Genomic DNA, 12369 nt, shown 5'->3' with positions numbered 1-12369 from the left:
GCTGGGCCCGTGAGCCATGGCCACTGAGCCTGCGCATCCGGAGCCTGTGCTCCGCAGCGGGAGAGGCCAAAGCAGTGAGAGGCCCGCGTACCGCAAAAAAAAAAAAAAAAAAAAAAAGGAAAAAAAAAAGGGTAGGTTGCAGATATTATGTCCTTTCACCACTAAATACGTCAGTGGGTATTTTCTAAAACCAAAGACATCCTCCAACATGCTATGGAATAATTATAAAGTTCAGGAAACTTAACACTGATACAATATTATCAATTAACCTATAGTCCATATACTAATTTCACCAATTGCGCCAATAAAGTCTTCTATAGGTATTTGTTTTTCTGGACCAAGATGGAATCTTAGACCCCTTGTAGCATTTGGTTGTCATGTGTCTCTCATCCCCTTTATCCAGGCCGGCTCCTCAGCCCACTGGAATGTTTTCTTACTTTGAAAATTAACAAATTGAGTCTCTGTCCCTAAACAGCTTTTTGTTTCATCACATCTCTGTACCTAGAACTCAAGTGTTTCTCTAAAAGTGATTTTCTGCTTATTCAAAATAGTGCTGTCTCTGGCCCTAAAAGGTTAGACCAGTGTATGTCAGTGTGCAGAACAAGATTACACTTGGCTGCACTGAATGTGTCCCAACCCGCTGCAGTCACGTCTCCTCTGGACACAGAGGGCAATCTGAACAGTGATGTTTACAGTTACTTGTTGCTAGGACCACATCATTCTTGAAAGAGCAGAAATCTTTTATGTTCCCTTTCCTCCAGGCAATCTGGGATGAGGTGATGTTTATAGACCAGAGTAAGTGACACCAGAACTCAGCAAAAGCCAAAATAATATCAGAACGGGTGACAGAATTGGTGTGACTGTTTGAGCAGTGTGATTTATACTGAGTAATGATCCTCTTCCAGCAGATCAGATGTTACTACTAATGTCAATTATAAATGGACAGTGGCTGTGCTTCTGACACAGAGATTGATCAACAAAGGAAAACTATTTCTAGAAAATATTATTTCTGAAATATCTGTCAGAAAGAAATTAAGAATTCTATAAAATCCTTACTTTTTCTCTGTATTTTTAATTTTGTGTTAATGAATTTCAAATTGTGAAGAAGTATGTGAATAAATGCTTTCAGTCTTTAATCAAGAAAGGAAATTTCTTTTGAAGTCTGGTACTTCATTTTTGTAGAGAATGTGAACAGAGCTCCTTCTTTCCATCCGTTTAGGGAGGAAAAGAACAATTTTACTGTCATGCTGAAAAGTGGATTTGATGCTAACCTGTCAGCATGCCACTAGGGTAAAAATATTTTTGTTGTGTGTTACTTCTCTGAGCTCCCCTGGTACAAATGTGTACATATTTGTCAATCAGTTAATGTAGTCCTTTGAGATCCTTGGGTTTGGCTCACTTTAACTTTGATTCTCCTTTGCTCAGAGCGTCCTTTTAGTGCCATAGAAGCAAGCTGCAATTTTGAGGAAGATCTCTGCCACTTTTACCAAGACAAAGAAGGTCCAGGCTGGACCCGAGTGAAAGTAAAACCAAACATGCATCGGGCGGGAGACCACACTTCAGGCTTAGGTAAATCAGAGTCTGTTGTGTGGGATGTCATGTTGGGGGTTGGGAGCGGGTAGTATTCATCTCCATTCGCCAGCCGTTCTCACCAGGACACCAGCTTGAAAAAGGGAGGTGGGTGTGGGAGTAGCTGTGAAGAAGCAAAGACAATAGGTAACCTTGTGTCTGGCCATTTTTCAAAACTGGAATTCAAGCTGCTGTGCTAGCAGGAGTATTTACCAGTTTATTAAATAGTCAAACCTTTGGAAATTATCTTGCTCTTCACTTTAGATGGAGAAGTACCTTTAAAAAGCTATTAGATTCCAATTATATGAAACATCCAGAAGAGGCAAAGCCATAGAAACAGAAAGCAGATTAGTGGTTGCCAGGAGCTGGGGAGGGGGATGGGAAGTGACTGTTTAATGGGTATAGCGTTTCCCTTTGAGGTGATGAAAATATTCTGGAAGTAGATAGTGGTGGCTGTGCAGCATTGTGAAAGTACTAAATGCCACTGAATTGTATGCTTTAAATGGTTAAAATGGTAAATTTTATGTTATGTGTGTTTTATTGCAATAAATAATATATAGTGGGGCATGAAAGCTATCACAGCTGTTGGACAATTTTGGATGGACCTACACGGAACTCTTAGAAATCAGTTTGAGCTCCCCTTATGTAAGGATTACCTATCTCATTAAAGGGAGCCCTTGTGAAGCCCACTCCAGTAGAGACTGGTGGAAAGAGCTTATTCTCAAGGGGTTCGTGTCTAATTCATTTATTCAACAATTATTTATATACTGGGCACGGGGTGACTTACCAGAAAGCTGATGAAGCTTGTTTCAGGGCCCCTCACTTTCGAGGGGCCCTTGCAATTTCATACTTGTAATTTTGTATTCTTTGCTTAGGGGTTGGCTAACTTGTAGAATTACAGAATAAAAACCTATTCTGACCCTGGCCAGCCTAACCCCTGGGGGATACAATAGTGAAAAAATCAGGTATGTATCCCACCCTTGCTGGCTGACCGTCATTTCAATGGGCAAGAGAAACCCTAAACAAACATATACGCAAATAGACTCAAGATTACCAGTTATGGAGTGTGCTGAGAAACACGAAGAGTGACCTCTGAGAGAGAATAAGGAACCACATTTTGGGTGGGGAGTTTATCTTTGTGGCTTTTATGTGTGGAAGCAGGAGCAGCCCAGGCAGAGGAATCAGCATCTGTGAGGGCTTTGAGTTTGGAAAGAACTGGATACTCCCAGGAATTAGAAGATTAGAGTGGCTGCACCGTGGGGAGGAGAGTGAAGGAAAATGAAGGTAGAGAGGAAGATCTTGGGCGTGGCAGGCCAGAGTAAGCAACTGGGCTTTTACTACAAAGGAAATGAGAAGCCATTGAAAGAGTCTAAGTAGAGAAGAGAGGGATTAAATTTAGGTTTAAAAAAAGATTGCTCTGGCTGTTGTATTGGCCACCTGTGTTAGTCTGCTTGAGCTGCCATAACAAATACCATAGACTGGCGGACTTAAACAACAGAAATTTATTTTCTCACAGTTCTGGAGGCTAGAAGTCCCCAAATCAAGGCACCATTGGGGTTGGTTTCTGGTGAGATCTCTCTTCCTGCCTTTTCCAAAGCGCCTTCTCATTGTGTCTTCACATGGCCTTTCCTATGTGTGTACACATGGAGAGAGAGAGAGAGAGAGAGAGATCTCTGCTGTCTCTTCTTCTTATGACACCAGTCACATGGGAGTTAAAGCTTCACCCTTGTCACCTCATTTAACCTTAATTGCCTCCTTAAAGGCCCCGTCTCCAAATACAGTCACATTGGGGGTTAGAGCTTTAACATATGAATTTTGGGGGACATAATTCAGTCCGTAACACAACTCATGAAATAACCAAAGAATCTTTTGCCGGATTAAATAAAACTAAACTGTATAGCAAAGAATGAGGCACCCAAAAGAAAACTGATGAAGGAGGATCAAAAACGGGAAAGGAAAAAGAGTAAGGTATTATTCTTTTTCTTTCTGCCCCAGCTTTATAGGACACGTAATTTAACATGGTAAACTGTTTTAAGTTTACCATGGGGTTGGTGGAGCATGTGGGAGGGGAAGTTCTTGATCTTATTTTTTCATGTTATTTAGGAGAAATTGGGGAAGATCAGATCTTCAGCACCTGGGAGGGTCTATCTGATTTAAAACCTGCTTTTTCGGAGCAGGCTTAACATATGAACAAGAGAGTAAGCTCTGCCCAGATACACAAACCACCCTCCACCCATCACCCCCCAAGGACTGCCAGGCCCTGTAACCTCTCCCCCTCCACTGGTCACTGCAGGGGTAAGACGGAAAATCTGCTCTGGGCCTTGTGTTCTCTATGACTCAGTACTACTCAGTCTAGTTGTCAGTTGGTTGTCCAAAAAGTGGGGAACCCCAAGATGATTTCATCCTTTTTGTTTCATGAAAAGTGTAAATCCTAGGAATTCCCTGTCGGTCCAGTGGTTAGGGTTCCATGTTTTTACTGCTGAGGGCTGGGGTTCAATCTCTGGTCGGGGAACTAAGATCCTGCAAGCCACGGCACGGCCAAAAAAAAAGAAATATAAATCCTGATTGATGACTAGAATCTGGACATATGCAGTGGGAAATCTGTACAGGTTTTCTTAAAAATGGAGAAGGTTTGGGCTTCCCTGGTGGCACAGTGGTTGAGAGTCCACCTGCCGATGCAGGGGACGCGGGTTCGTGCCCCGGTCTGGGAGGATCCCACATGCCGCGGAGCGGCTGGGCCCGTGAGCCATGGCCGCTGAGCCTGCGCGTCCAGAGCCTGTGCTCCACAACGGGAGAGGCCACAACAGTGAGAGGCCCACGTACAGCAAAAAAAAAAAAAAAAAAATGGAGAAGGTTTATTAGCAATAGAATGACACAGATATTTTCAATATTTTAAATGCTTTCTATCATTTAAAGCCTGTAGAAATAGTCTCTGTTGGCAAACTCCACTGCTTGAACCAAATTTTCCCACTTGATAATCTGGGCTGAATTATTTAGGTTTTTCATTGCTGATGCACTGAATGTTTTGTCCTATTTGCAGGGTATTTCTTGATGGCCAACACAAAGTTTACGTCTCAGCCTGGCTACATTGGAAGGCTCTACGGTCCCTCCCTGCCAGGAAACTTGCAGTATTGTTTGCGTTTTTACTATGCCATCTATGGGTTTTTAAAAATGAGTGACACCCTAGCAGTTTATATCTTTGAAGAGAACCACATGGTTCAAGACAAGATCTGGTCTGTGCTGGAGTCCCCAAGGGGCGTTTGGATGCAAGCTGAAATCACCTTTAAGAAGCCCATGCCTACCAAGGTACAGTAGAACCTTTCTGCAATTTTCAGTAGCTAAACTGGGTTAGTGAATTTCTGTTTAATTATTTTCAGCTGGTGATGCGTTGTTTTTCTTCTGTTCAAGCTGAGAGCCCCACTCCCACACCCTGTCCACAGCCATGCGCGAGTTGTATCCTTCAGTTCTTTTCAGTTTTCTGTCTCTCAGAGTCATGGTCACCTAGGGAGTTTGCTTGTTTAGTCCGTAGATTCCTTGAGGATAGTCCAAAGACAGAGAATATGTGAATAATCCAAGTTCAACAGCTATACTTTAGTTCGAAGCCACGATTCACACACACATGCACATGCACACGCGCGCGCGCACACACACACACACACACACACACACACACACACACACACACATATATGCTAGTACTTTCAAAATGTGAAATCAGTGAGCCTGGGTCTACATTGAGGCTTTAAGGTCAACAACCTAAACCTCTAGCTGAACACAGGATGGGGAAACTCAGTAAAATATGAGAGCCAATGCAGACAGAGAGAATTTAAATAATGGAACCATCAGCAGAGTATTTGATAGCAATAAGAAAACGGAGATCTTCATTGCGGGGAAAATACAAAAGAAAACTGTGATCTCCTGAATTTTACAACTCATAAACTTAAACTTTACAGGTGCAATAAATTCTGTCAACTAACCCAGATGAAATTAGAATGGGAAAATCCATTTTGTTTCATCTGTCAGTTGGTCAGAAGATCTCTCTCATGTACCCTCTGTGCAAAAAAGAAGCTAAAAGAAGGTCCCTTCCTACAAACAGATGCCTCACACAATGGGAGCTCAATAGATATCACTGAAGAATGGATGGGTCAGTTGATCATGTTCATTAACTAGGAATTACCCAAAGTCCAGGCTCCCCAGGGGAAGATACATGCCTAGCAGAGCTGTAGAACCTTCTTCATAAACATTAATGGCCCAAACTTCTCTTAGCTATAACCATCTGGACAGAACCATAGCTTTGTCTATAACTTCCTGTTAAATTTTGTACACCATTCCCAACATAATGTTGCTTGGTTACTCTTAGTTCATTGGAATACCCACCAAAGCATGATTAAATCTTTACAATGATTAATCAAAGATCTTTGAAAATATTTACAAAGTTCTTTTTCATTGCTAGGCAAGAAGAAATTATGATTATAATGACATGGCAGCCTCCTTGACTTACTGATTTCTAAAAGGGTCAAACCAATTTATGATACCTGTAGCAGAATAAAAGCACACAAGTTTTATCACAATCTTATAAGCACTGATGGTATTGTTTTCATGCTGACTAAATAGGTTGTTGTAGGCATCCCCTTCTTAATCCCATCATATTTTGGTCACCTGACTAAACTGAGCTATTTGGCTCATCCCCCTGAGCAACAGAGGAAACAAATTGATGTTTCTGGTGCCAAGTTCCAACTCCTAGCCTAGGCTTATGTTTTTTAAGCCTATTTCCTAGCCAGTTCCAAACATTTCCTGAATGAGACTATCTTTCTATAAATGTCATCTCACATTTGCAGCATCTTTGCATTTCCTCTTTGATCTCTTAGTCCTTCCCTGCACCTCTTAAGGATCCCAAAGGCTTACATTCTTTCCCCATTACTATTTATTTAACTCTCTCAAGTAGTTATGGCAACACACACACACACACACAGAGCAAACATGCACCAGACCCACATAATCAGGGATGCACCAGAAAATAAGAGAATTTTTGTTGTACTCCACACCCTCTGTTGCTAACGTTTTAAAAAAAAGGAGAACATAATAAACATTTTATTCATTTATTTGACTTTATTCATTCATTTATTTATTCCTTAATTCAACCATAATTTATTAGGTATATGCTCAGTGCAGGGCATATAAAGATGAATGAGGCTCAGATCCTACTTCTGAGAATGAGATCACAGATGATAGAACATTAAGATACAGATACGTAAAATAACTACCAACAGTACAATCTCACTGTCTCACAGAAGGGCTATATAGAAAAGTAGAGGAGTAGTTCTACCAATTGGACATATAAAAAACAGTGATTAATAGAGGCCCAGCTGAGCTGGTGTTCGGAGGGTTAACGTTCAGGCCATGCTGGATTCTAACTCCTGCTCATGCCTCACCCCACTCCTCCCTTCTCCCCAACGCTTAGCCCTCCCTCTCTGCCTCCAACCCTCCCCCCATCCGCTACTCACAAAACATGGGTGTTAGTAATCTTCCGGCTTGTCAGAGTGAGTCTCTGCTCTTACCTGACTTCCATGGAATGGGAGCAAGCCCCCCAGCAAATAAGGGTGCCCCAGAGAATTTGCCCTTTCTTCTTTGGCTGACTTCCAGCCCTCCCAGCGACCACAGAGACCCTCCCCAGCCACTTCAGGAAAACTGGATCTAGACCCAGTGGGGGCAGAGAAGTTCTTATAGCCTATTCAGGGATTTGGCCCCAGTGCAGGTGAGGAGATGGTAGGTACAGTTCAATGCCAGGAAACTCTGGACACGTATCTGAAGGTGGCCAGTAGTTTTTGGCGGGTCCCTTCTAAACAGAACCAGCACAGAGAGTGAGAGAACCATTTGACATCCATAGAGGCAGCATTGAGTAAGGCAGGAAACTAAAGTTCACTGACTTATGGAACACATACAGGTGGAAACAAACATACAAACAGTATCTCAGAGAAGGGACAAGATGAGAAGCCAGAGTTTCCCTTAAGCACCCCTGAACTCAACCTCCACTTCTACTTCTTTTTCTAAAGGGTTTTTCCTGATTTTCTGATACCTTCCTCTATAATTCTAAATATTCTATTTCCACCTCATTGCTTGCTTCACTAACCTTAGCAGTATCTGCTGACTCCCTGCTATGAAAGATAAGAAATTTAGCTTATTTACGCTATTTCCTTTTGTTTTCTCTCTCCTCCTCCCAATTTTTAGTTATATTTTTAACTTTTCTCTTGGTTCCCTTTGTAACTTTAATACACCTAGCCATCTATTTTTGGTTCCATAAACTTCAGGTAGTGTCCCTTGACATCCCACTATATGCAGTGAGTGCATTTTCACCCCTCTATTTCCCCTCACCTTGCTTGCCTGCTTCACCCCTCAATTCTCTCAGCTGTACAATTGCTTTTATACGGTCATGGCTGAAAACATTTATATTCCTCCAGTGAAGCCTTCAGCGCCTTGCCAGTGGCAGGATTTCCCAGTATGGGCCCCCTTGGCATTTAGAAGAGGACAGTTCTGCCTTTGTGAGGGGCCATGCCTCACACGGTTGGGGTTTTGACATCTGCAGTGACAGCAACAGCCCAAATTATTTCCACACATTTCCAAATGGCCCCAGAGGTGCATGCAATTCTCAGATGAGAACTGTTGCTCTCTAAGCCGATTCTGAAAATTGAAATTAAGAGCCAACCCCACCTGCAGTCCATGCCTGCCACCTCCGATCTGCGCTCTGCCCAGAGGCAGAGTGATGATGAGGAAGCCTCCCGTGCAGTGACCCCCTGGCTTCCCGTTGCTCTGAGGGAAAAGGCTCTCATGCTCTGACACGATCCCCTCCCCAGCTTGGCCGCTTCTCCCTGCATTCTAATCCCATTGCACTCAGTTCCTGGAACATGCTGCCCTCTCCCACTTTGAGCCCTTGCACACATCTCCTCTGCCTAGACTCTTGTTAATTCAGTCACCGCTGAATGTCCCTTCCACAGACACCCCTCCTCTGGCTCACTGCCCGGAATAGGTTAGGGTGCCCTGGGCCTCCTAGGCCTCTCCTGCGTCGTCTTGGAGACAGGATAGCACAGCGATTAGGGATAATGAGACAGGAGTCTCTGGCTTCAAATCTCCACTCTACTACTGAAATGGCTTTGCAATCTTAGTTTCTTTCCTTAAGTGAGGTATAATTGACATATAACACTATATTAGTTTGAGATGTACAACATAATGATTTGGTATATGTATATACTGTGAAATGATCACCGCAATGTTTACTTTACATCTGTCACCTCACACAGTTACAAATTTTGTTTCTTGTGATGAGCACTTTTAAGATCTACTCCCTGAGCAACTTTCAAATACACAGTACAGTGTTGTTAACTGTACTCACCATGCTGCATGTTTATAAGTTTACAGTTGAAGAAACTGAAGTTTCAAAAAGTTAAAACAGTCCTATTCTTGCTGTCGCATTGCCACTGTCCCTCAAATTCCAGACAAAATCCTTAACGGTTATACCTCAAAACTACATCTCGAATATGCCCACTTGTGTCTCCCCAGCCACCTAAACTGCTTCGTATCTTTCTATCTGGTTTTTCTGCTTCCACCTTGCTCTCTCTACGCTCTCATGCAGCCACCAGAATCATCATCTTGAAACAGAAATAGGATCAGGCCACTCTCCCGCATGAAACTGTCCTATTGTCTTTAGAATAAATCTCCATTCCCTCCTGGGGCTTATGAGGCCATGCACGATCTGATCCCCGCCTCCCTCACCGACTTCATCTCCCTTCACTCTGCCCATGATCACATAGTCACACAGTCCCCATAGTCACACCGGCCTTCTCTCTGTCCCCTGAGTGCCAAGGCCTTTCCTTCACCAGGGCCATTGCACTTGCAGTCCCCTCTGCCTGCGATGCCCTGCCCCCATCTATCCTACATCGAGCCTGGTTCCCATTCTACTGTCCCAGTCAAATGTCTCCTTTTAGAAAGGAACTTCCCTGACCACCCAGTCTGTAACTGCTTTTCCCATCCCCAAGTTATTCCCCATGATATTTCCTATTTTATTTTGTGCATAGCATTTACCTCAATATGAAATTTTCTGATTTGTTTGTCTACTTGTTCACTGTCCATTTCTCTTTTCCCATAAAAATATAACAATGAAAAGGAATAAGTGAAAGAATGAAAGAGTGGACTTTCTAAGGATGGTAAGTGGCAGAGCTGGGGTTTGAACCACGGTCTATAGACTGTCTGAAGCCTGCCCTTTGCCGCAGGTATATTTGGGTGCTCAAGGTCTCCATCCAGTCTTGGGGAAAGCCTGTTCTTGTGCAGCTGGAAAAAGTGAGGCTCCCAATATGTCTTGGGGCATAGGCACCGTCTGTTATTTTATTTAATTCTCACAGCATTCCCGTAAGGGAGGTAAAGTATCTCCTTTTAGTGCTCTTGGCATTCTAGAATACAGTTAGACTAACCCAAGGTCATGTTCTACTAGCAATGAATGCCTAAACTCAGAGCTCACTGAATGTGCGTCACTGTTGTGGGGAAGACCCTTCCCTGTCTCTGCTTTGCGTCCTCGCCACGCCATTCCTAAAGCCGGTCAGGTGTGAGTGGTCAAGGCCCAACTCAACGAGAGTAAATGGCTGCCTTTTCACACGTGTTCCCTGGCTGGGAGCCTTGTATTTGAATCTTGACTACACCTGGCCTAACCCTAATCCTGGTGTGAGTTTCACTGGTGGAGATGTTTGGTAGATATGTTTGAGTATCTGTGCTGCACAAAATAATAACAATAATCTCTTCCCTTCACATTGCTTCTTAGTATAGCCTGCTTTCATGAACATTATTTTCACCTCTCAGTGAGTTGTCATGTGAGATCAGAGCTGAGTGGAGTGACGGGCAGCCAGGACAGACTGTAAAGTCAAAACTTTCGGCCTCTTTCCCTTTGTTTCTCCTGCCTCAATCCTAATCCCTGTACACTAGCTCACCTGTGCCTTCCCGGGTACCTCCCACTCTGGATGTTTCTTTACCTTTATTTCCATATTCGTTCTTACCCAGACCATTTTAAGGACAATGGGCTGATTGGATTAACAAGTCCCTGCTATCTCCCCTATACAGTCTAATGTTTGATGGAAACTATAATATATATTTCTACTTAAGGAATGATAGCAATGGTAAGAATTTCCCAGAGACCATTCTAACAAAATAGCCATATGGATGGCTGTGTAATGTCACAGCTGCCAACAGCAACAGGAACTTTTATTGAACACTTTCCACGCGCCAGACACCGTGCTAAGCACTCGACATGCATTACTTCATTTGATGCCGCAGCACGCTCGGAAGGAAAGCTGTATAGCCCTGTTTAACAGACGAAGAAAGCTTGTGCAGAACATTAAGGATGTTGTTCAACAGCACACAGCTATTCAGAGGCAGAGCAGAGAGGTAAATCCAAGTCTTATTCAATCCAGAATCCATGCTTTTTATACCATACCTTAATGCCCCCACCCCAGCCCTCTCCTGGCTAATGTGGAAAGTGTAGGATCAGATAAGAAGGGGAAGCCAGCCCTAACTCAAGACTTCAAAAAATCTCTAGGGCTTCATTATTAACTCTCTGTTGTTCTATTTTAGAAATCACTTTGGCTCCTAGGAGGGGTCAAAATTCAAGGTGGTTCAGCACAGACAAAGGAGATCTGTGGGGTAGAGGGGAGTACAGCATAATGCTTAAGAGACTTGGCTGTGGGCTCTCCGGCGCTTACGCCTTTATAATTGGGGCTAGTTGTGTGAATATTGCTGAGCCTTGCTTTTCTTCATATGCAAAATGAGTGTATTAGTAGTACGTGCCTCATAGGATTACGGTGCATCATGTAAAACCCTTAGCATGGTACCTGGCACATAGCTGACATTCATGTAGCTGGAGAGAGAAAGCAAGAGCAAGAGAGAGAAAAGAGAGAATGACAAAGAGACTAAAGAATTTTTTTCCTAGGTCCTGATCCTTATAAGGTTTCATAGGTGACATCTCTTCAGTACCTGGGTAATTCTGTACCTGAACTTTTGCTGTGAAGTATTCTTTAAATTAAAATCAGGTCGGAGTTAAATCTTTATTTTAATAGTACTAGACTACTGCACTTACACAATCATGAACTGCTGACAATATATTTGTTAACGTTTTAGAAACATTTTGTAAGGGCATGAATCATGAAATGATTTTCTTGATCTGTTTTTCCTCAGCATGTTACTAAATAGAGAGCAGGTAATCAAGAGTTACCTTGAGACTTTCACACACTAGAGATGGTAATGCGGAGAGGGAACAATTCACTCCAAAGTGCTTTTCTTGAAAGCTAAATGTCAGGAGAGACTAAAGAGTTGCTGTCAGAAAGTCTGTAATGATGAAGCGCAAACATTAGCCTTTTTTTTTTTTTGGATGGCTTGATGTTCTTTTAATGTATGAAAAAAATGTTTGAGCCTAGTGTAAACATGCTTTTGGTCCCTGAATTTTTTTTTTAACATCTTTATTGGAGTATAATTGCTTTACAATGGTGTGTTAGTTTCTGCATTATAACAAAGTGAATCAGTTATACATATACATATGTTCCCATATCTCTTATGTTCAAATCCTTGGGCTGACATTACGCTTGGTCACTATAGCACCTATATCAGGTCCTGCAATATCTTTTGACTTGAAGCAAGTTTTCCCTGTAACAAAGACCATTAAGTGGTCTGTTAGTTAGAGGCACTGGGAGGAACTCAATATCATGTTCATCAAATATTTCTTTTGGAAAAAATGTTAAATGTCCCATAAATGAGAGCATGACCAGG

The 12369-nt window shown here is 42.6% G+C and overlaps 1 protein-coding gene across 1 annotated transcript in view; it reads left to right on the top strand.

Moving 5' to 3' along the window:
• Nucleotides 1-12369, top strand: part of MAMDC2 (MAM domain containing 2) — a gene marked incomplete at its 5' end in the record, with an annotated part of 166334 nt that overhangs the window by 106588 nt on the left and 47377 nt on the right. Inside the window, 2 exons of the mRNA XM_082843703.1 lie at nucleotides 1426-1569; nucleotides 4610-4875. Of these exons, the coding sequence (XP_082699829.1) occupies nucleotides 1426-1569; nucleotides 4610-4875 (410 nt within the window). The remainder of the gene's footprint in view (nucleotides 1-1425; nucleotides 1570-4609; nucleotides 4876-12369) is intronic.

Source organism: Leucopleurus acutus (genome assembly GCF_964270905.1).
Source record: "Leucopleurus acutus genome assembly, chromosome: 7".
Lineage (NCBI taxonomy): Eukaryota > Metazoa > Chordata > Mammalia > Artiodactyla > Delphinidae > Leucopleurus > Leucopleurus acutus.
This window is presented reverse-complemented; position numbering and strand designations above follow the sequence as displayed.